Source organism: Zeugodacus cucurbitae, chromosome 3 (genome assembly GCF_028554725.1).
Source record: "Zeugodacus cucurbitae isolate PBARC_wt_2022May chromosome 3, idZeuCucr1.2, whole genome shotgun sequence".
Classification (NCBI taxonomy): domain Eukaryota; kingdom Metazoa; phylum Arthropoda; class Insecta; order Diptera; family Tephritidae; genus Zeugodacus; species Zeugodacus cucurbitae.
The window spans coordinates 58,496,129-58,518,879 of record NC_071668.1 but is presented as its reverse complement, the minus strand read 5'-3'; the positions used below and the strand labels follow the sequence as shown (position 1 = coordinate 58,518,879).

Genomic DNA, 22,751 nt, shown 5'->3' with positions numbered 1-22,751 from the left:
TTACCAAATTTTCCTTAAAGTAGGGTAATTAACATATTATCAATTAGTTCTCAATTGTCAAGAAATTTTTGTTGAATTTCCCCAACTATTCTACCAATTCTCCTCAGTAGAAAAGAGAAATCAACAATTTATTAGAAGATCAACAGTTATAAAAAATATGCTTTAGTTAAAGAACTACTTTCAAATAAATTACTTAATTGAATGTAAATTTGTTAGCAGTTTTCATATGAAAATTTTAATTGAAAATTTAATAAAATAAGGAATTCGTACTTATCTAATAAGTACATAAAACGAAGTGTTTCGAATTGTATGAGCTTAATTGATTGGGTCTGAATATTCTCAGCTGTCAATTACTTATTGAGTGAGCTAAAGTGATAGTGACGTTCAGATTAAGTGAGTTGTATGTGAAAACTTATCTTAATGAATTAACAGAAAATTTAATTTCTTCACCTAATTGACTAGTTATACAGATTTTTAATCAAATAAATTGAACAATTATAGGCAATTTAAACATATTTTTTTTTTTTAATTTTAGACCCTAAAAATAGAGCGTATAATAATCATTTTATTAATGGAACGACTATAGATATATTCGAATGAATTTAGTTTTTGAAAAGACATACTCGAAAAAGACGAGCTGTTGAAGAAAATGACACTTCTGAAACCAGGCAATAAACACGAGTAAGACACCTTTGGCTTTCATTTAGTTGCCAAAGATCTGCACTATCTAATTTATAACTTAAATTTTTGCGACTGGCATAAAATAAAATGATATTTCAAAATATTTACATAAAAATACAAGTTTTTTTTACTTTGTGGCAAATGTTTCGGACATTTTATGACTTAATTGTCTAAAACAGCAACACTTTATAATAAATCCCAGCAATTAAGTTGATACAAGTCTATGAAAATATTTCCAATTCTTTTGATAAACAAAGAATTTAAGGGCGCAATAGTGCTATGTATTTCAAGTAATATACTCTTCTATAGCTATATGACTGTAATATATAAACACAATCGTGTTGGCATTTTTCGATTGTCATTAATCAAGTGTGCTTTAAATTGACAACTATCATTTGTCACAACTACACTGGCGCACAAATGTATGCTAACATTTATATATGTGTATGTCTCTACACTAAATATGAGCTGAAAAGCGTATTGTAGCGCTTGAAAAATAGTGAAAATGAATAGTTTGTTGAAGAGCAGCAGTGAAATGTACAATTTTTTCTAACAAAAATGCAGCTGAAGTGTAGAAGAGTAGCAACAAAACAGCTGGTACACCAAATCTCGCAGTTAATATGCGCTGCCATTATTCTCTTCCGCCGCACAATACACTACGTTGTCGGCGTGTCAGTATAATGTCGATTACAAATTCCAGTGATGACGACGACAGCGGCAGCCATTGATAAAATAACTGACAGCGCCATTGGCAATGGCATTCAGCTGTCATTTTGTGTGTGTGTATGACTCTACAGATATCTTTGTACGTCTGTTAGTGCACGCTAAATTCGCAAATGACATGCTCATGCCAATGGGAAGAACAGCAGCAGCAGGCACACATACATAGTTATACTGACTACTCACTCCCAGCGTGCCGTCATACACACACACTCAGACATACAAAGACATCGTAAGCACTCACTCATAGTTGTACAGTTTAGTCATTTATTCGACTCCTCGCTTTGTGCTGTGAGTCCTTTTTTGCGCTTCTATTTAACAAATGAAAATATTTTTATTCTCGCTCTCGCCCTCCAAACCCCATAATAGCGCATATTTTCCGCTCAACTATGGCATTTTGCAAATTCAATTATCACAGCGAGAATTGCATTCTACTGTATATATAAATATAATTCCTCTGCTGTTTATTCGTTTCTCATCGTTTTTTTAGATTTTTGTTTTTGTCACACAAATGAAAGCTTAAGGTCGAAAAGTGGCGTCAGCGGGCGTTATGCACCAGTAATTCGGGTGCCACAATTGAAATGCTGCCAAAATTCCAGCACGTTCAAAGTTAGTGGCATATATATACCAGCAAGAATTTAATATGCCAAAAGATGTAGATAAATTATGAGCAGCGCGCCAGCACATTAGCATAAAGATAAAGAAAAGGGAATATTTATATTTAGACATAAATATGCATAGTTCTTGGTGGAGAAGTGGCCAGTAGGAATGTTAGACGCAATACATTTTTGAATATTCATGAAGTCATATGAGAAATTCATTACATTCATTAAAGCTGCCACTAGATGGCACCAAATATCAGGCTTCAAAGTCCTAATAAAAGACAACTGCTCTAGGCTCTATAATATAAGTTGTTACATAATATTAGTTGTAAATTGAGCTTACGAACCCGTCGTATGGTAGCGACATACTCAAGGCACTTGTCTAAGTCTAACTCACATAATGGACTATAAGCAAAATCTTTAAAAAATTTGGATATGGAAGGTTAGAATGGTTTCTGAGACCGTCCCAACCAGCCTATTGAGTTTATGGTTCGGATATAGACAGACTGCCACTTTGAGCACTATAAAATTTATCTTTTCTTAAAATACAATGAGTTTATGGGTCAGAGATGGCCATACCACCATTTTGAACACTACGGAACCGAATGCAATTGTTAGATCCTGTTAACTCATAATAATTATTTCGGTCATCCCCTAAAACTCAATGAGTTTATGGGTTGGAGATGAACAGACCACCATTTTGGATACTACCAAATCAAATGCAACGTTAGATCCTCTCACGTTAACTAATTCGGTCTTTTTAATGTAAATTCAATGAGTGTATGGTTCTGATATTGACAGACTGTCATTTTGAGCACTATAAAATCGAATTGAATTGTTAGATCTTATTAACTCTTCTCATAAAATACAATGAGTTTATGGGTCGGAGGTGGACAGACCACCATTTTGAACACTACGGAACCGAATGCAAGTGTTAGATCCTTTTAACTCATAATAATTATTTCGGTTTTCTCTTAAAACTCAATGAGTTTAGGGTAAGAGATGAACAGACCGCCACTTTGGACACTAAGAAATCACATGCAATCGTTAGATCCTCTCACGTTAACTATTTCGGTCTTTTTAATGTAAATTCAATGAGTTTATGGTTCGGGTATAGACAAACCACCACTTCGGCCACTACGAAATCAACTTTAATTGTTAAATTTTATTAACTCACGTTGAAGATTTCAGATTCCCATATAATTTAATGAGTTTATGGTTCATAGATAGACAAACGACGACTTTGAATACTATGGAACCGAATACAATTGTTAGATCTTATTAACTCACCTTAATGATTTAACTCTTCTCATAAAATTCGATGAGTTTATGATTCGGAGATAGCCGAAACACCACTTTGGAAACTTCGGAACCGAGCGCAATTATTGGACCTTCTTAACTCACATTAATGATTTCGATCTTATCATAAAATACAACGAGTTTATGATTTGAAGATAGACGAACCGATCCTTTGAACACTTTGGAGCGGAATGCCATGATTGGATCTTTTAAACTCGTATCCATTAACAAGCGAAACGTTATTATTGCTAACTGATACCACATTTTTCAGCCTCCCAAAGCTTTACTTTTTTATTTCCAAAAATTTTTAAATTCGCTCACATTTTCCTACAGGGTATTTTACTCAAACACACAGTCATAAACAAATGCCCAAATATTTGCCATTAGATAAATTTGCGGTCTCTAGTCTCTACAGAGATTTATGAATATTTACGAAATTCACTTCAACACCACAAAACTGACCTCTAAGGGCCAAGCAAGTGAATAGCTTGCGGACGCCTCGTGCCACCATATTTTACTGTCCACCCAACAAACAGCTAAATAGTTAAATATTTTCTAATTGTATTGTATTTTTCGGTGGGTGTGTGTGTGTGTCAGAGTTTCTTACATTTCGGGGCGTCACAGCTGGCGTAAACCGTTACAGCCCACTCATTGTTGGCTTAGCAGACACTACCACTGCCGCTGTCACTTCGTGGCAGGAGGCCAAATGTAATAAATTACAGTGAAATTTATGTTTGTCGCCGTTGGTTTTGTAAAGTCAAAAGTGTAATTTAAAAATTACCAAACAACAGAGAAAAAATTAATAGCACCAAAAGTTTCCGAAATTTTCTGCCATTTTTTTATGTTTTTGTGGATATTTGGCACTTACAACTTGCTCGGCTAAATTATTTACACTGAGATTTATTTATTTAACTAATTTGCGCAGAGACTAAGTGAAGGTTTATATTTTACTTGGTATCTACTGCTGTTTGTTTATGAGAAGCTTTTGTGGTTTAATTAATATGTATATATATGTGTGCCATTATATCAAATGTTAGTTATTTGAAGGTCAAGGACATATTTTCTTAGCTTGCGAAATTAATTTAAAAAGCGAAGAGATAAAGAAAGATCTTTAATATTTCAAGCAACTTTTTAAGTCCTTTAAAGCTTTTTATGCAGCTTTTTTATGTTCCTTCTTCTAAGAGTCTTTACTTTCAAGGTAAATTGAAACTATATTTATATGGCAGTGATTAAAAGCTTTTTTAAACATTATTTCACTTTTTATGAGAAGAAAGCTTTTTCCATACTATTTTAATAGTAAATAGTATATTAGCAAATTGCAAATTTTGACTGAATTAAATTTGTACCATTCGAACGGCATTTTGTGTTAGAATTTTGAGCTCTTCAGAATATTTCGAGCTCTTAGCGATCTTCATTTATTCCAAGTGTGCTGACACGTTTTTGTTTCTATAACTTTTTCTTTTGCTATTCTTTAAGAGTTCATTGTTAAACTTTGATATTTTTAAAGCTTTGATGTGGAGGTATAATTGTATATTGTATATTGCATATGGAGATAATTTTCCAAAATTTTAAGCTTTCTTATACAGTAATAATTTACTGATCAATTATACCGTTATTTAAAAGAAGAAGAAGAAGTAACAAAATTGATGGATTCCGCAGCTTAACCTCAAGAGCTTACGAAAGCTCCTTAGCATTTTTTGATCAAATAAAAGCTAGTTTACTTTGTGAAGTAACTCTAAATAACTACCATCGAATAATCCGTGTTTCTTTGAAATTAAAGCTTTTTTAATATATTTGCCTTAATTTCATATCTGAGCGCTTATGGTACGAAGAGCTTTCGAGGAATATTTTTGCGTTTTTTATAAATATATTATAATCAACCTTGTGTATATATGTATTGCGTTTCATATTACTGTATGTGCTTTCTGTATTGGTTCAAATATTAATAGTTAGTTATGTTTGTAAATTCATATGTAATTAAGTACAATACAAATTTATGACATTTAGTTATTTTATTTAGTATTTAAATAATTCGTAGTTAGTTCATAAATATATACCTATTACTGTAAATATTATTATAGAAAATAAGAAATAATTTAAAATGTTTGCATATTTAAAGCTTTTATTGGCAATATAGGGTCTTAATACAGCTTTGTATATTAAGAACTAACCTTTAATATTAATGAATCTTACCTATTGACTATAAAGCTCTTCTTTCGAACCCATCGAGGAAGTTAAACCACATTAAAAAGTATACAACATTCGATTTTTTTTTTGGCTAGTTCTCTTAATATACCTGTTTGATAGAAGAACGTTTAAAAATTGGAAAATCTTCAGAAAGCGTCCAACATTTTATTGAACTATACTGCCATCTTTGCAAATAACTTGAAACTTAAGTAGACTTTTAACTGAAATTCTCTTGCTCCCTACAGTCCTTTAACTCTAAATAATTTCGAGAGCAAGACTCGAAATAACCATATTACGCGAGGTGAATTAGTTTATCAATGAAGAATGAGAAAAATTAATAAAAAGAAACAACAGAGATAATAACAGGAAGTGATGCTGAAGCTCTTTGACCAATGTATCTATAGGTATCTAGCATGACTAACAAAACTTCTTCAAAGTTCTTCAATTTTACCTTGTCGAAAAACAATCATATCAAATTTCAACTTAAATAAGCTCATTGGAATCCAGACCAGAAGGGAGAGCTTAAACTTTATTAGGTAGGCTCCATATCCGTTCCAAATTTCTTCAAAATTCGTGACTAGTTATTACATTTTTTGAAAAAATTGGAAATAAATATTAATCACTAACCATTACAAATCCGATATTTTCTCTATTAAATTATAACACGGGATCTCATATCAAATGGTATGTTAACATACTGAGTTTATATTATAATACGAGTTTAGATCAACCCTATCCGTGCCTAATCTTTTAGAAACCTCGCCTATCGAAACTTTTTGCTAAACTCTGTCAAATGATATTGAAACAAATAGAACAAATTATATTGTCTTGCATACTTTTATGGGTAAATATGAAAATTTGAATTGATCGAAATTTATCAAAAATGTGTTTCAATATGCAAACTCTTTTTCAACTATTGAAGATTTACTAAAGCAAATAATATTGTAAAAGTAATTTGTATATTACTAGTACACAATTTTTGTAGTCATTTTTATAGAATTCTCCCTAAGAATAGGTAATTATTTCTAAGCTAATAATGTTTACAGTAAATCTAAAAATATATCTACAACTATTATCAATAACTAATAAACATAAAAAATAAAGTAGTCTTTGTAGTCTCAACCAACCAATTTATTTTAGTTATCCCTTACTCAATGAAAACAATGCCACCATCGCTAAGAGATTCAAAGTATTATAAAGTTACCACAAAATCCACCAACGTTCAGCTTTCACGCAGCTTTTACGCACAGGCTTAAGCTTGCAAATAACGAGCTTTCATAAGTACTAACACAATGCAATTCAAACTGCTTACTAATATATTAATAATTTTTATTTACACTTGCTTAAAAAAAAAACAAGTCAAATCAATATTTTATACAGTTATTTACAGCGTCAAAATAATAATGAAATATTACCAAAACGTAGTAAACTAACCAAGTATTAGCCACATTTCCTGTAGTGAGTCCCTAGCTTTCGCAAAAGTAAAATTAAAAAAAAAAAGCTTTGAAAGCACAAAGAGAAGAAAAAGTACTTTTCACAAAAATAAAAAAAGCAAAAATCATAAACTTTTCATTTTCATACACACAAAAATAAACACAAACTATTAAATTCAACTATAATTGATATAAAAAAACAATACATAATACAACAAAAAAGCTCCACTCCTAAATCCCAACCACAATCAAAAAAAGCTTCCTCACTCCAAGCACTCATAATCCTGCAGCAAAACACAAAATCAGTGAAAGTTACGCTGAAAAGTAGACTAACCAACACTGAGGAAAACAATACACTCACTCTCATGCGCGCACGCACTCACTCAACAGAGACGCACCACACGCAGGCAAACGCTTACCACACATAAGTACATAAAACAAAAAAAAAAAAAACAAAAAACATAGTTATACATTTATACAGAACACATGAATAATGAAAAGCGAAAATCTAAAGTTTGGCCGTGGCGTGGTAAATATGAAAATAAATCAAGAAAAACAAAAACAAAAACAAAAAGTAGTGAAATTATTTTTTTTTTTTTCTAGTAAAATTAGTTGTAGTTCTCTTAGTGTTAGCGCAAAAAAGCTCGATAGCAATGCTATGCAAGTTTTACTAGTGATTTCCTCTACCAAAACACTTTTAAAGCTCGTTGAAATTAAAATTTGAAAAAAATATTAAAAAGGTGTCTTAATATAAAGCTTATAAATCATTAAACTGCTTGAAAAGCATTATTTGTAAATAAATAGCTTATGAAAATGATTTACTTCTTACATAATTGGCAATAATGCAATTGGCAAGTTGTGCTCTATCTCTGTCTCACTCTCTCACTCTCTCGCTCTCTCTCTCTCTTTGTCCCTCCGTTTCTAACACACATATTATCCACATTTAGTTGCCGACTAGCGTCTATATTTGCGTTTAGCGCACGCTGTACTGCCTCTCAAAGCGCTAGACTCTCTTGTACTCTCTCTCTGTATATTGTTATAAATATACATCTCTCTTCCTGCTTGTTTTTATAATATAGTTTACTTGAATTTCATGTTTTAACTAGATCTAGATTTAATTGAACAGTAAAAATCTCTCGGCATTGATTGCATTTGCTCTCTAATTACGCTCTTAGAGTACTCTATCAATTCTCCTACTCTATCATTTCGCCTACGCGCTTGCCCTATCTCTCTCTCTCCCTTTACCACATTTTCTAACTGCGCTCTGCAATCAACTGTCTAGCTCAGCCACTTAGCTAGCTAGCTCTATATAGCTCTCTTGCTCTCTAGCATTCCCGTAGCATACTTTAACTAGTCAGTTTTGCTCGTTTAGCGGCATTAATTGTTCATAAACTGAATTTAAAAATAAATACTTGTAAAATAAATCTACCGTTAGTTGCCTGTGTTAGTTACTGTTACTCTTTCGCTCTTTCATACACTGTCTCTATCTCTCTCTCATAACCTTTATATAGTTATATATCTGTCTCTCTAACGCTATCTCTCTCTCTCCAACTGATTAGTAAACAAACACAAAATTATTGAATGAATTTAACGTTTGAAACAATGAAAGTCTATCAATGCAACTTTTTATGTTTCAAATTTTTATTGCCCGTTAATTAATTCAATGATTAATCGATTGAGTAATTGTTTGAAATAGTCAAAACTATTGTACATTATATTTATATTAATTGTATGATAAATTGTTGAAAATTTTATTGTAAAAAAACAAAACAAAAACAACAATAATATTGTAAAAAATTTAAAAATAATCAATTAAATTGCATTCAATTCGTTTTTCGATTTTTAATCGATAAATTTTTTTCTTTTTTTCTTCTTTTTTAAATTAATTTCAACTTGGATTTTTGCGTTTACACAAAATAAAACGTACGAAATCGTAATGAATCGTTCCAACAAAACGAATGAAAACGTAACGAAATCAAAATTTGAAAAATTATAATAAAATTTTGTAAAAAAAAAAATTTGCAAACTTCAAAAAAAAATCGTTTACACAAACAACCACCAAACAAACGTCTATTGCAAAAACGCATACCAAAAATATATATGCATCGTATCGAAACGCATCATAAACGTAAATTTTCGTACAAAAACAAAACAAATGCATCTGAAAACTAAATTCTCTGCAAAAAATGCTAAATGCCAATGCTAATGCTCATATGCCAATCACGCAATTGCAATTCCAAAACCTCAAACAAAAAAATATTTGAAATTTTTTTGCTTAAATTTCACCAAAAAAACCAATTTGCAACTTATTTTTGCAACTCAAATTCAATTATCAATTCAAAATATAAATTATAATAAATTAATAAACACAAATCAATTTATTGACTATCACAAAAATTAAAATTTGGAAATCCAAAAAAAAAAAAATTGCACACAACAATAAATCAATAAATAAAAATCAATAACAAAAATGAAAATAAACTATAAACAAAATCAAATGCACACAATGACAATGACAAAGATGATGTTCCAGGCAAGGTGGACGAGAAGGCGACCCAACTGCATGCGATCGCCTCGCTCAAGGTACTGCTCGATGCAACGAAACCGCAACGCGGCGGCGCCACCACATCGGCAGCCAATCATGTCAAGATCAATTTGAAGGAGACGACATTGGCCGATCGACCCAATGGCAACATTGACACGACACTGGATTCGGTAAGTGGCAATTGTTTTGTTCCAATTTCAAATTTACAACATTATTCTATATAAATTTCTTATACTGTTTATTATGAAATTTATGTGCGTATTTAGTGAAAAAAAAAACAAACGATTAAAATGTTCAGTAATGTATTTGAAGCTGCTACAGTATTTAGTAGGCATATTTTTAGTTAGTACGGCGTATAATTAAAATAAGTTAGCATACTTTTGGGGTTCGTTGGAAAAAGATTGCAATAAATATGAAAAAAAAAATTGCTGCATTTAATGTTATCGGGTTATATTTAAAACCAAATTTTAAATATCCCCTTTTTATTTATTACTTTTTTTGTACACAGCACCAAAAGGTAGGCAACAATTAATATATTTCACTGGAAAAGGTTTTAAAAAGTCATCATCTTTGTATACGCCAATTGATATAAATATAATAGCTTCCTTTGTCGTTAGGAACTTTCTTCTTCGACTTTCAGTAAAGTTTTTTCAACCATATTTTGAACTTAAAATACATTTTCTTTGATGAATAAAAATATTAAAAATGCATAGTTTTAGGCGCCAAAACCCCAAATTTTATAAAGTAACTTACAAAGTCTATCATTATATAAAGTAACAGTAAATATTAAATTTCTTAAAAGGAAAAAAAACGAGATAAAATAGACGAACAATTTCGAAGAGCTCAATCGTTAGAAATTCAAGCCAATTCAAGCCAAAATATTATCAATTCCTTTTCTTTAAATAATTTGGACGTATTTTTCGAAGAGCTCAGATTAGGAATCCATCGAAGAGAAGAACCCTTTAATATCTTGATTAATACTCCTTTTCAAGATATGTATTATCAACTCCTTTTTTTCAAATAATTTCTTCGTACTGTATACCTAGAAAGACTGTTTTCTTCGAAAAACACCCTTTCTAACTAATCCGCAGTATTCCAGACATATATATAACCATTCCAACCAGATCAATTGTCGATTCACTTCGCAGAATTTTCCAAACTTAAGCACTTGGATACACCTATTTTTTTTTACTATTTCAAATCGATTTTTTTCTGTCTTCACGGTCCATATTTCTTTTCTTACTCTCCTTTGAAAAAACGGTGTTTCCTACAATATATCTTGTAGACAAAACTACATTCTTCTTATGGGATAGCAAAGATGAGTCACAAGTGTTATTTAAGACTCGACTGGTACTTATAGTCCAAAAAGTCCCGCTAGTCCCTGTTTTTCCTCAAATTCCTTTTTTTATTTAAAGTTGACAAGCTCTTATCTGGAATGGGACTCAATTAAATGTTTGTAATATTAGACACCCGTGAGAGGTGCATGCATCAGATTGGAATCTCAATGCACTCTGCCCAATTCACAAAAAGGGAGACCCCACAATCTGCGCCAATTGCCGCGGGATAAGTCTCCTCTACATCGCTTATAAGGTTATATCGAGCGTACTGTGTAAAAGACTAAAGCCCACCGTTAACAAATGATTGGACCTTATCAGTGTGCCTTTAGACCTGGAAAATCTACATCTGACCAGATATTCACCATGCGCCAAATCTTGGAAAAACCCCGTGAAGTGAGAGATAGTCGCTTCGTTTACCACATATTAGATATTCGCCTAAATGTAGACAATATTTTTTTAATAGTACATTTTTTGTAAAAATTGTTGAATAGAATTAGGTTTCAGTAACACATTATTGTATTAGGTTATGTTAGTTAAAAGGGCTGTTCCCTGTGCCACATGAGATCCTACTTGGACAGCTAAAACCAGTCCCTTGTTATGCCACAAGTGGCGACAAAGCGCTTTGTGCCTTTCACGAGTATGTACGGCTAACCAATTTGTAATCGGGACAGTTCAACTGACTGGTTCTCCGAAGTTTGTCCGATCAAAATGTTTCAGTCGCAGTCTAGCGAAAGCTGAGCAATGAAAAGAAAGTCCCAATATCTCAATCTCCCCTTCTTCCATGAAACATTGGCAATTTGTATTCGTCAGAATATTTATTCTCACCGCATGTAGCCCAATCGGGCAGTGTCCAGTAAGGACTCCTATCATTACGGCGGCCTACTGTATTAGCTATCTTTAATTAAATCAAAAACAATTTTTCAAGTATAACTACGTTTAAAAAATCATGTGAATCGCCTAATAGTATGCTATAGAAAATGAGTTCCGTTGAAAATTTTTCGCATTATTTTCTGCAAGACAGTTCATAAATTTTATTTTTCATCTATACAAACATTAAAATAACCAGTTTAAAGCAATAAACGCCGAAATGTATGCTACTTTTAATCGAAGTAAATAATTTATACAGTAATTTCCGCGCTACACGCCCAAAAGTATGCTATAAACTTAATGTCTCTTATGAAAACTCGTTATCTACATAAAAATTGTATCTCTAAAACTATTGCGTATTTGAAATAAACAAATAAGGCTAACAATTTCATCATTTATTGCATAAAAAACTAAGTATTTACATTACATAAGCATTCAAATCTCTCCCATTCTCTTAGGTAATTAGGCGCCCATACGTAAAAGTCACACACTATCCGCTGCATCTATTAACTCAACATACTATATATTTTATTTTCCACCGCTTGTGTACTTTTAATGCTGCATAAGCGCGTTTTGATTTCTCTCTATACTCACAAGTGATTTTGTTTTTTGCTGTCAGTTTTAAATGTATGTTTAGTTCCATGCGTCAAATGCATTTGTTCAAAACAAATTTGTTAGTAAAAACCAAAAATAAAAAAAAATATTTTTAATTACGAATGCAAAGCATTTTTTGTAATAGCAAGTCGGTTAGTTCATGGAAAAAATAACAGTAATTATAAAACAGTTATTTAAAAAATAGTACGAAATTCAATTTGCTGTAGTTTGATGATAAAAAAGGCACATATGAATTTTGTATGTGCTCGTTTCTTTTATACTAGCAAACATTTATAATAAATCTAGGTTTGTTGTTTTTTATGTGTGTGTATTTAATTTATTTCACACAACACTCCCACACACACACCTACACCCACACACTTACAAATACTCGTATGTATGTCACGACACTTTTTGTGCGAGTTGAAGAATTTTGTATTTGAAATTTGTGTTATACAAACGCTGTTAGTAAAATGGAGAACAAAAAAAAAACATATTTGAACCTACACAAGCACCCTAAACTCATACACACACACACTCAGTCGCTTGGTATGTGCAAACTGAGCACCACTATAACCTATTTTATGTGAAATTGCCGAACACCGCCGTTCAGCTGTAAGCACTAGTCGAGTTCTTTACATAAGATCCATAGAGAGCATGAATGAAATAACACTACAACACAAACACACACATATACATATATAAATTTTGAATAGTCAAAGAGACGTGTCTCGATAATTTCGGAGAAGTCTCTACATCTTCATCAGGTCATTGTTTTTTCGTTCAAAATTTCATTTGTTAAGCTTAGAATCAGAGACATCCCAACCCAGTTCCAAAACATTATTAACCTTTTTTTCTCTCGGAAAGCAACCTCCACCTCCACGAAAGAGAATCATTACAATTGAACATCTTTGGTTCTCTCATCAAATTCGTGGTTTTTGTAACAGGTTAACCTTATAAGTCGCCGAATTTGACCACACGGTATATATTGAAGGCCCCATATAACCTTAGGGTGCCTGCAGAGTGGACGCTCAATGCCAAGCCGAGCTTAAACTGCGCTGCTCTGATAAATTTTTGGTATCACAAAATACATGCGAGAATTAGCGCTAAATGGATGAATAAGGAATATAATTTACTACTTTACTACTCTACATTCCATATTCACGGAATTTAGCGCTAATTCTCGCATGTATTCTGCGATACCAAAAATTTATCAACTCAGCTTTAAGCTCGGCTCGACTTTGAGCGTCCACTCTGCAGGCACCCTTAGTCACACCACCACTTTTAATCTCAAACCAATCACTCTGGCGTAGTTTCATCGAAACAACTTGAGTCAGGAACCACTAAAATTTAAAATAACTGCGCCACAATTTTTGTAAGACCCACCTCTGGGTACGCTTGCAGAAGTCCAGATGTTGAACCCAATTTTCGAGGGTTTTCAAGCATAAATCGGCCAATACTGCAGCAATTTCACGTTCGATATTCTTACGAAGTTCATTAATCACCGCAGGCTTGTTGGCATAGGCCGTAGACTTGACGTAGCCTCACAGGGAGTTGGCAATTGACTGAGCCATTTCGTGAGATAACACGTTCACCAAACTTGGCTTGCAATAAATCGATTGTGACATTCGCTGTGTGCCTGTGGCGCTGTCCGAACCACATATTGTCTAAGTCCATATCATCCAATTCGGGACAAAAATATTCGGTTATCATTGAGCGGTAGCGATTCCCATTCACAGTAACGTGCCGGTTTGGATCCTCACGGAATAAATGTGGTCCAATGACACTGCCGGCCCATAAACCGCACCAAACCGTAATTCTTTCGGGAAGCAATGGTGGCTCATGGAGTACGTGTGGATTGCTGCCTCACCATATTATTCGCATATTAGTCGCTCAACTAACCATACTGAGTTGAAAATAATTCCATTTAAGATCTTACCTTTACTTTGAATATACTAGTGAATCTAAGAGAAGCCTGTCTATTAGTAGAAATCAGAATACTCCTATAAGTCTCCTCCAGAGTAAAGTAAAGTAAAGTCAAAATATTGTACAATACATTGTTTCGAACGTTATCTCTAGTGGTGCGGAAGGAACAGGATCTTTAGAGACCCAAGAATATGGCATTTTCTTAATCTCGACAAGAGTTAGGTTGATACAGCTTTATGTTTACCAGCCCTTATACACGTTCATAAATATACTCTAACCTCGCAGACAAATGCAGTAATCCTTCCATAATTATCTATACATTTTTATAATATCTATATAAAACCCTATTTCCTGAACTTTATCGGTTCTTCATTTTTGATTAGTTTGGTATTTTGTATTAGATAAACTAGTTCATCTCATTTTTCAATAAAATTTTCTTTACATCAAGCTTTTTAAACCCGATTTTGTAAGATTTTCATCCACCAGTCTAAAATATATAGCTCACAATAAAATAAAATTTACGCAGAATAAGTCCATACTAAGGAAACAATTTTTACAAGCCATCACTCTTCACCTTCTTCAACTGCGTCTCCTTCTATTCATCTAAATTCTATAAAGTTTACGCAACCTCGTTCACTCTGTCACACTCTCAAACCTCAAATTCATATCTCTCTCTTTCTCTGTGTCGCTCACTCTCTTCTTACAACAACTCCACCCACTTTCGTGTTAGTTACATAACTGTTTAATGTATTGTATGTACTTCAGGTGTTCTTCTTGTCTGTATGTATCGATGTGTGTGGGTGCGCCCGAATTTGTGTATTTAATGACCTCAGGATAATTTAACAACTTTTTTCAATTATTATTTTTTTTAAACGTTTCATTTTACTCTACCAACATTTTTTCTAACCTCTACTACAATTTATTTTAGCAATTAAATTATTTAGGTATTTTAATTTCGTAGCTGTGAGGTAATTTTTGCCTAGAGTGTAATTTAATTTAGAATTCTCATTCAGTTTAACCTACAAAGGTATATTTTTTTAATTAAAACATAATTATACATTTTCACGGAAACATATAAACGTAGCCATCATAAATATAAACGAGTCCATACGCCTATACATCAATTTTTCATTACCTAAAACTAAAAACATAAACATCTGCTCTGCGCATGCGCTGCTGCTTAGTTTTAAATGTCAGTTTTTCAATAAGATTTGCTTCTTTTGAGCTCATCATAGTATTATGCCTAAGGGATGTTTTCGTTTAGCATCTTAGTTACGGTTTGATGTCACTCTTTTGGAGAAATAGCCGAGCTTTGACGGGTTCAAGTTGTAAGATCCGAAGTAAAACCTTATGTTTCAGAAATGCGACGAAATACACTCTCTCAATGGAAAAGAAAATAAATAGTAAACCACGTGTGTGTCTCACATGAACTGCCTAGTTTTATTTGTGAAGATACTAAAAAAAGTAGCCACAAAAATCAACGAGCCCTTTAGATCTTGTAACCAGTTATTTGAGTTTTAGAAACACCATCCAGATAACCATATTCATATTCTGTTTGTTATCGTGACCCCGAAACTGGGATAGATCATCGGATTGTTCACACAAGAGTAGACCTCTACGTAACCGAAACGGATCAAGATTTTTATCCGACAAAGGAATGGCATGACGATAGACATAGAGAGCTTTAAGTTCACCAAAGGCGGATAGTACCAAGACTTCCGAAGTTAAGTAACCTAATCATGGTTGCTTGGTTGGAAAGCTCAGGAATGTTCTGGGCGAAGTTACAGCCAAATAAATACACTCTCTCAATGGAAAAGAAAATAAAGAGTAAACCACGTGTGTGTTTCACATGAACTGCCTAGTTTCATTTGTGAATAGAGTAAAAAGAGTAGTCACAAAAATCAACGAGCCATTTAGATCTTGTTATTAGTTCGTTGAGTTTTAGAAACACCATCCAGATAACCATATTCATATTCTGTTTGTTATTGTGACCCCGAAACTGGGATAGGACATCGGATTATTCACACAAGAGTAAGGTCTACGTAACCGAAACGGATCAAGATTTTTATCCGACAAAGGAATGGCATGATGATAGACATAGAGAGCTTTAAGTTCACCAAAGGCGGATAGTACCAAGGCTTCCGAAGTTAAGTAACCTAATCATGGTTGGTTGGTTGGAAAGCTCAGGAATGTTCTGGGCGAAGTTACAGCCAAATAAACTAGGAGTCGTCTGGTATGGGATCTAACGAATATTATTATATTCTAAAACTCATGCGACAATAATATCTCTAATACTTGTTATTATTATCCAAACTCGCCCCAACTATTGAAGATTTTTTCCAATACTGGAGGAATGGCTTGATAATAATATATCTGGATTTAATGAAATTGAAATGTTCAGTCAGTCTGGAGGAACTTATAGCTTCGTAGTAACATATTACAGTAAAAATTAGTCACAAACTTATTTAGTGGTCCGTCTTTTGCTTCTTGACTATTTTCCTAATTTACAATAAACTGCTTTATGATAATAAAGTAGTTGCCTACTCCTTGTAGACTAGGTTAATAACTTTTAATACAATTCACCAAAATGTGACCTCAATTAACCAAACTATTTAGCATTCAATGCCACATGCAACGTTGCCAATTTTCACATACGCACGTGCAACATTTAATATTTTAGCCCACTTGATTAAGAAGTGGATACATAAACATATATCGTATATATATGTATGTGTGTGCTATATAAAATATATACATATATGGACCCTTATAGTACCTATAGCTATAAAGATCTCGTGGCAGTTAATGAAAACCAACTCAAGTGAGAATGCTCACAACTTAGCTGCCACAATTTCGTTAATTACGCCATCAGCATAAAATTAGCACGCGGCAAATGAGAGGCGTGATCTCTCCCTTCTGCTCCTACCACTACTACACCACCAGCTACCATTGCTGCCCCTGCTTATCAACAGCAAATGTGTTTATTTTAACGTGGTGGCACACTTGTGGCAAGTTTGCAGTTGCAACATATGCGCTGATTGCAACAAATACATGCGTGTATGTATGTAGCTATGTGAACTCTGGCACACGAGTGTACTTTAATCTCTTTGCACATTAAGTCAGCAGGACGATTATAACGTTAATTAGCTTGGATGTGTGCAGTCAACTTGGGGAGAGGGGTTGTGGGGCAAATAAAATAGCGCAGAGAAAACACACAAGACATAACAACAATTGCAATTTCATCAACAAGTACACAAGTGCACAATTCTATGAAGAACATGACATTAGGTAACTACAAACAACAACACCAACACACAACTATGCTTAGGCGTATATTTTTTATAATTCTTATTAAAAAATATTTTTAAAAAATTTTTAAATTTTTTTCCAAAGTTTATTAATTCAGTATAAGCTGTTTTATGTCTGTATTTGCTATGGTTTTCACTTTCAATATTTTTCAAATATTTTTTACGTAATTATGCATTTAGCTGTTAGTTTCTATTTTCAAAAATTGTGTTTTTGAAAGCAATTGTTTTCTTTTAATACTGCTCCTTTTAACTTGAAATATTTTAATGTTAACCATAACTTAGGAATATGCTTAGAAAATTGTCAATTTTTTTATATTTTATTTGAAATATTCTTATTGCAACGATTATGTGTGACTATTAAGCTAAGTTAAAAATAATATAGTTAATGTTATATGTTCAAAAACTATCTGAAATCTCAGTATAATATAAGGAAACATACTATAATTTCTTTCATGTATTTTCAAAAAAAATATTCCTTACATTATTATTCCACCAACAAACCATTATACCACCAGCAAATTTTATAATCATCAGGCATTGATTTATGATCACTTAAGAGAAGAAAATAATTGTTTTAAATTTAAAATTTAAATATTTTATAATAATACACTGAAGCAATTTTTATTTCAGTAAAATGTAGCTTTTCTAAAAAATCAACCTTTAAGCAATGGGACGTATTCTATTTAACCCGTTATAATCCTCTATATATTAAAATGTTTGAAAACTCCTTCCTCGAACTGCCAAAAAGGCTCGAACACTTTTATTTTTGAACAAGCTCTTAGCTTTTCTCAAAAACATTTTTTTCAAACTCTAATAGATCTGCTAGTTCTAAGTCTTTTTTCAAGCCCATCTATAACCCATCTCCTGTTCTTCACACAACAATTTATGAAGTCTTTAGCATTTACATAGATTTTTCACTAATAAAACATTTACAGATTCCATATCAAAGCTACAGTTAGAAGATTGGGTTATGATCTTAACTTAGTACCTTTAATAGGAACTAGATCTTAATGTTACGGATCTATATTTTCTATTATATATTTAACTGTTAGTTACAGTTACAGTTCAGTTCACTTTATAGCTACCAAAGCTGTCTATTATTTCTTCTTTAAACACCTCTAAAATAGCATAATCTAAATATTTTAATGACAGATGTATCGAGCAAAAGTCACTAAGCTCTAAGTCTTAGAATTTAATGTGACAAAGTGACTTCTGATGATATTCAGAACAACTTTCTTTAAGCTAAGTTACAGATAATAAATAAAATTACAGATAGGGTTACATCTTAACATTTGCCTTTCCATATATCAGAGACCAGCCGTTTCGACCACCCTATTCGATACACTCTATATCAGTTCAGATCCAAGACCTCGACAATCAAACTCAGAAGCTATTAGGTAATGTTAGGTCAATGGGTAGTTCTCTACATATCCAGATAATCTCACTTGGACAGTTTCGACTGTCCTTTGTGACACCCAAATACTCCGCTTATAGCGGATAGACCCTGTTAGCGCTTAGACCCTGTTATGAACTTCTTATGTCGGCTAATGACAATTCCAGTCACTCCGCTGAGTTCGCCGAAAGTGTGCCTACTGAATGGTTTTAACATTAGTTTGCCGAATGCTGTGCATTGTAGTAAGAAGAGCTTGGATGATTCCTCTTCGTCTTCCTTTAAGCAACTTTGGCAACTAGCGTCTGGTTTGATTCATAATATCACCGCATGTGTGCCTATTGGACAGCACTCCAATGATTGCGGCGTGATCAGGCTTTCTAAGCTACAGAAGCTGTAAATACCGTTTCATGTCCACCGCGGGCCAAAAGGACCTCGCTACTGCACAGGTGCTGGTTGTTATCCAGCGTTTGGCGAGCTCACTCGAAGTCAGTGTATCCAGCGCTCTAGCGCAAGTTGTCCACGGACTACCCGCCTGCTTCCCCTCCGACGTCAATGTTGCTAGGGTACCCTCTCTTGCAATCTGATCCGCTTTGCAGTTTCTAGCAATTCCGAGGAAAAAAAGATTTTCTGAAGAAATTAATTTGAAGAAATAGTTCTGTGTTCTTGTCCTACTTTGTACTTGTAAACCAAATATGCTCACTCTTACTCTTTAATATCTATATAAAAATCTAAACATTAGCCTGTTTTTTAACTCATAAATCCTCTCATGCCATTATATTTTTCGCTCGATATTTATTTCATTATTATTTATTTATCAAATCAATTGCGAAATTATGTTTTTAAGTAATCCACAAAAAAAATTATTTGACGATCAGAAAACAATAAATATATCACCAAATTATTGTTACTAGTTTTTATCCAAAAATTAATGTTACTAGTTTTTGAATCAAGTTAAGCAACTAAGTTCTAAAAAAAAGCTTTAAAACACATTTTTTTCAAATCAAAGGTCGTAAAATTTTTGTAGAAATTATTGCAATTCACTTTTCTTTGATTTTTACGAGTGTAAGCCTCTTTGTAACACTTGATTTAGACGCTTAAGAGCTAAGTAATATTTTCTTAAAAAGTTTATTTTTATTTGACTTATCAATTTAAAATGAAAATAAAAAAAATATTTATTTTTTAATTTATTTTCCGCCCTCCTTTCTACAGAAATTTATTAAAAATTATTGCAACAAGTCCAATCAAAAACCTCAATTGAATTTTTTAAATTTGCTTCCGAAAGAAATCTACTCCCAAACTTTCACTCCTCCTACTACATATTTGTCTCTCTCTCGCTCTCTATCTCTCTCTATAGTATGCTATGCAAATACTTTTAAGCTACTCTTCTACTTCTTTTCTACTTCTATTCATATTCTTATACATATTATTATGATAATTTATAAGTTTTAAATATGTATGTACGTACTTACATATTGAGATATTTCATTATACTATAGCGCTCTGTACTGTACTACAACTACAAACATTACTTTAAATACTATACAAAATATTATTAAGTCATTTATTTAAAAAGCAAATAATGCAAACAAACAAAAAACAAAAAATTTCATAATTTTAATAAATGAAAATTTTCAAAAATTCTTTTCTCCAAATCTATATACCCACACATTGCCAAAACTGTAACGATTCGTACCAATTGAAACTGTTCCCGTTATGAAACAATTATGTTTTCCATTTCAATACTACTGTTACCCGTTAAACCGTTTACCGTTTACCGTACCGTTATCGTTCACACACGTTGTAACATATAAAGCCATCCATCCAAAGTCAAAGTGGTCGTCGTCCGAGCTGGATTGATCAGAGGGTCAAAATTCAGACACGCAAATTTAGCATCAAAGTTAGTCTTCACCATAATTGAGTATCACATAAATTTTCTATTTAAATTAATTTCCAAAAATTTTCTTATAATGAAAATTTTAAATTTAACAAAGCCAAAAAAAAAAATTAAAATATTACTAATATCATTATTAATTATTAATTATTATTATATTTATTATGGTTATAGCTATTAGTGATTTTATTGCAAATTAATTAATTAACAATTCGCTTTTACTAATTGAATTCTGCATAAGTTGCTTATACTAAAACACTTTTAACAATAATAATAACAAATTAGCAAAGCCTTTAATTGATATGAAATTGAATTATGAAAAAAAAAGTAGTTTTGAATTTTGTTTTTGAAAATTGGCCTGTTGTTACATAACTTTGGTTTGACATTAGACATTTGCAAAGTAGCCGAAATTAGAACAAAAATACTTTAGTACAAACACAACGATTCTAAAACTAACATAACACCAAAATAGAAATCACGTTAACACCACTTAGCTGCGGGGGATAATTTTACTTCTTCTTAGCGAGTTAGTTTTTATGCGATTTAAAGCTTGTCTAAGAGAAGTAAGATTATGCTTCAACTGTAAATAGTTGTAAATAGTTAACTGTATGTGGCTTAATGTTTAACGTATTGCACAGTGTTTATTTTATGTACTTTTTTTTAAATAAAATGATTGCATGCCTCTTTATTTATTCTAATTTTATTATAGTTAAAATATGCAGTAAATCGAAACATGTGTTGGAAATTTACATATTTTTCGAAAAAATAACCGTTATTTCACAAATAAATTAAAGGAACAGGTTGGAATCCGAACACGATATTTCAATCTGCTTTGAAAATAGCTGAATTTTGTGAAAAAATAATAAAGAAAAAGTTGAGGAACGTTTTGGAATCGAAACACTATATTTTTCCAAACTGTATTGAGAAAAATATGTTAAAAGTGTTTAAGATATTTCAATATGCATCGAAAGTAGCTGACATTTAAAAAAAAAATATTTGAAAAAGTTAAGGAACGATTTGGAATCGAAACACCATATTTCTACCAAGCTGTTTTGAGAAGATATGTTAAATTTTTTTAAATATTATTTGAACCTAAAGGAACAAAGTGGAATCGAACCACTTTTCAAATTATTCATGTTTATAATATATATATGTACATATATAAATTACCCTTAAGAAAAATTATGTTTCAACATTTTTGTGGTTAGTTTCAGCTGTTATTGTGTTCAAATATGGGTTATTTATGAAACAATGTGAAATTGAAAAACCTTAAAATAACAAAATATACATTGAGTTATTCAAAACTAAAAATTTCGGCACAGTGGACATTCAGTGAGCAAAATAACACTTTGCGAGTACGAAAGGGAAGTGCTAAAATCAACAAATTCGAATAGGTGAAAACAGTGACATCGAACCAACATGGAAATGAAACATTTTATATTATTTTATTTTATGTGTATTTTGAAAAATTAGAACAGATATAAATTATCGCAATACCTTAATTGTACCTAAATTGGAAATGGAATTTTCTGGAATCAGAACAGAGCAGCAAAATTTATATCTAAAACGTTTAATTTTTAATTAAAGGGGAAAAAGCGGAGTAATAACGCAAAATGTATTGTGATTTCGTTTCACAAATAACCAGGGACTGGAAATAAGAGTTATTTTACAATTTTTAATCAAAAAAATCATACATAAAGGAACATCGTAGAAAAGTTTTGATTACACCATCATGATTTTTAGGTGAACTATATGCGAAATATTGTATGATTTTTAAATTTTGATTTTTATTTTTTTAGATAAAAAAAGAAGAATTATTTTTAATTTATATATTTTTAAATCTATAATATAAAAATTAATCGCAAAATGTGTTGCTAAGCGCATAACTCGAGAACCGTTGAACCGATTTCGCAAATTCTTTGTTTAGAATGTTTTTAGAGGTACCGGGATGGTTATTACGGAGAGAAA

At 32.1% G+C, this 22,751-nt stretch overlaps 1 protein-coding gene and 1 long non-coding RNA gene across 8 annotated transcripts in view; one reads left to right on the top strand and one right to left on the bottom strand.

The window, feature by feature from the left end:
• LOC128920403 (uncharacterized) overlaps window positions 1-22,751 on the bottom strand; it is a 323,959-nt gene that overhangs the window by 252,251 nt on the left and 48,957 nt on the right. The window lies entirely within an intron of this gene.
• Window positions 1-22,751, top strand: part of LOC105218237 (sodium/potassium/calcium exchanger Nckx30C) — a 303,455-nt gene that overhangs the window by 237,349 nt on the left and 43,355 nt on the right. For 4 of the 7 annotated variants that reach the window (XM_054227607.1, XM_054227610.1, XM_054227604.1 and 1 more), the window contains 2 exons: window positions 9,444-9,637; window positions 20,706-20,789. In XM_054227607.1, coding sequence (XP_054083582.1) covers window positions 9,444-9,637; window positions 20,706-20,789 — 278 coding nt within the window. The remainder of the gene's footprint in view (window positions 1-9,443; window positions 9,638-20,705; window positions 20,790-22,751) is intronic. The other 3 variants (XM_054227606.1, XM_054227609.1, XM_054227608.1) reach the window with 3 other exon arrangements.